The sequence below is a fragment of the Calidris pugnax genome, unplaced genomic scaffold (assembly GCF_001431845.1).
Source record: "Calidris pugnax isolate Ruff unplaced genomic scaffold, ASM143184v1 scaffold24, whole genome shotgun sequence".
Classification (NCBI taxonomy): Eukaryota; Metazoa; Chordata; class Aves; order Charadriiformes; family Scolopacidae; genus Calidris; species Calidris pugnax.
The window spans coordinates 27,877,590-27,879,342 of NW_015090922.1; the positions used below are offsets into that span (position 1 = coordinate 27,877,590).

Consider the following 1,753-nt stretch of genomic DNA (forward strand, 5'->3'; position numbering starts at 1 on the left):
CCCCCCCCTTCCCTTCGCCGGCGGGATGAACGCGGTGAGCGGAGCCAAGGGAAGGGCGAGCCCCGGCTCGGTGCGCGCAAATTCATCCCCCCCTCTCCCCTCCTCAAACCCCGTCCCCGGTTATCCCGGTTATGCCAGGGGAAATGCGGTGTGAATTTCAAGGGATCGGATTCCCCTTGTCGTGGCTCGCTGGCTCCCACCTCCCTCGTCCCGTTAAAGCCGAAGATGCCCTTTGGAAGTGGCCATGATCACCGAGTCACTTTTTTGGGGGCACGGCGGTCGCTTTTGCACGTTTGGAGAGGTAATTACAGCCCGCCGTCCCCGGGGCTGTTTTCTCGCCGGAGCGTGTTGCGCTGCCTCTCCCCGGTGCGGAGGGGGTGTTACCCTCTCCCCCGGAGCAGAAGGGGGATTCTTGCGGTTACCAAATTTGCAGGAATGTAAATGAGCACGTTTTGTGAGCGCGGAGGGGAGGGGGAGGAGGGTTGCACATTTTACAGCTCACTGACCATTTGGCGATCCATTGAGAGGAGGGTTTGGAAAAGTGGCTCCTTTGTGACAGCTCTAGCCAGATTGGGGGGCTGCTCATTTGCATCTCATTAGGCATGCAGGCGGCCGGCGGGATATAAGGGAGGCAGGCGCCCAAGGAGAGGCAGATCCTTAGCGCTTCACCCTCGGAGAGAGCCGCGGAGCCGAACCGCGGCGCAGCGCGGAGCGGAGCAGGGCAGAGCAGGCACCCCCTCCCCCGTAGGAGCACACCCGGACACGCTCAGTGCGCCGCTATTGAGACACGAGCTTATTTTTGTTGGCTGGGATTCCTCTAAAAACAAAAGTAAGCCCACAACAAGGAAAGAGAGCTTCGCTTCTTTTGCAAAAAAAAAAAAAAAAAAAAAAAAAAAAAAAAGAAAAAAAGGAGAAAAAGGGGATCAAGGCTTCAAGGCTCCGACGTGACCTGCCCGCCGCCGCTGCCGTTTGACACCCACCAGCCCCGACGTGCGCAGGGCGAGCGCAGCCGCGCAGAGCCTCGCAGAGCCGCTCCCGCATCTCACAGCACCGGGAATTATCGCCGCTGCCGCCGCGTCCGCCGCTGGCTCTGCAGGGATTGCCAGATCGCCGATTTTTAATCTTCCTTGGGAAGCCTTTTCTCTGCCTCTGTTGGGAATTAAGTTGCTTTTATTTTATTTTTTATTTTTATTTTTTTCTTCCTGGAGAGAAGGAGGAGCACCGTGGATTGTGAAAGAAAGAGTTTAGCAGATTAATCTTAACCTTTTCCTCTTCTTCTTTTTTTCTTTTTTTTTTTTTTCCCCTTTCTTTTTCTTTTGCCATCCGAAAGAGCTGTCAGTCGCCGACAAGCAACACCTAAAGGTATCGACAGAGGGGGGAAAAAAAAGTCAGAGACACTCCTGAAAGAAGGAGACCGTGACACTAACTCTTCCAGCTCTGCTGGGGCCAGCGGCTTTGGCCGCTGTGTTTTTCCTTCCCCTCGAGAGACACTTTCCCGTTTCCCCTCTGCCGAAAAGACAAGCGGGAGGAAAGCGAGGGCACCAGAGCTGCCCCTCCAAAATGGGAGGTCGGTTCCTGCTGACGCTCGCCCTCCTCTCGGTGCTGCTGAGCCGCTGCCAGGTAAGTGCCCGCGGGGTCGGGGGCAGAAATACCCCCCCGGTCGTCCCCGCACCGGGGGGTCCCGCGGGGATGCCGGGGACTGTCGCTGCCTGTTGCAGCCAGCGGAAGCGGGGAGAGGGGTCGGGGCGGCGGG

The 1,753-nt window shown here is 57.5% G+C and overlaps 1 protein-coding gene across 1 annotated transcript in view; it reads left to right on the top strand.

Moving 5' to 3' along the window:
* Window positions 1-917: 917 nt before the first annotated feature.
* The window catches only part of DLL1 (delta-like 1 (Drosophila)), an 8,436-nt gene continuing 7,600 nt past the window's right edge, over window positions 918-1,753 (top strand). Inside the window, exons 1-2 of the mRNA XM_014950456.1 lie at window positions 918-1,662; window positions 1,723-1,753. The exon at window positions 1,723-1,753 is cut by the window's right edge and continues 266 nt beyond it. Of these exons, the coding sequence (XP_014805942.1) occupies window positions 1,561-1,662; window positions 1,723-1,753 (133 nt within the window). The 5' untranslated portion in view covers window positions 918-1,560. The remainder of the gene's footprint in view (window positions 1,663-1,722) is intronic.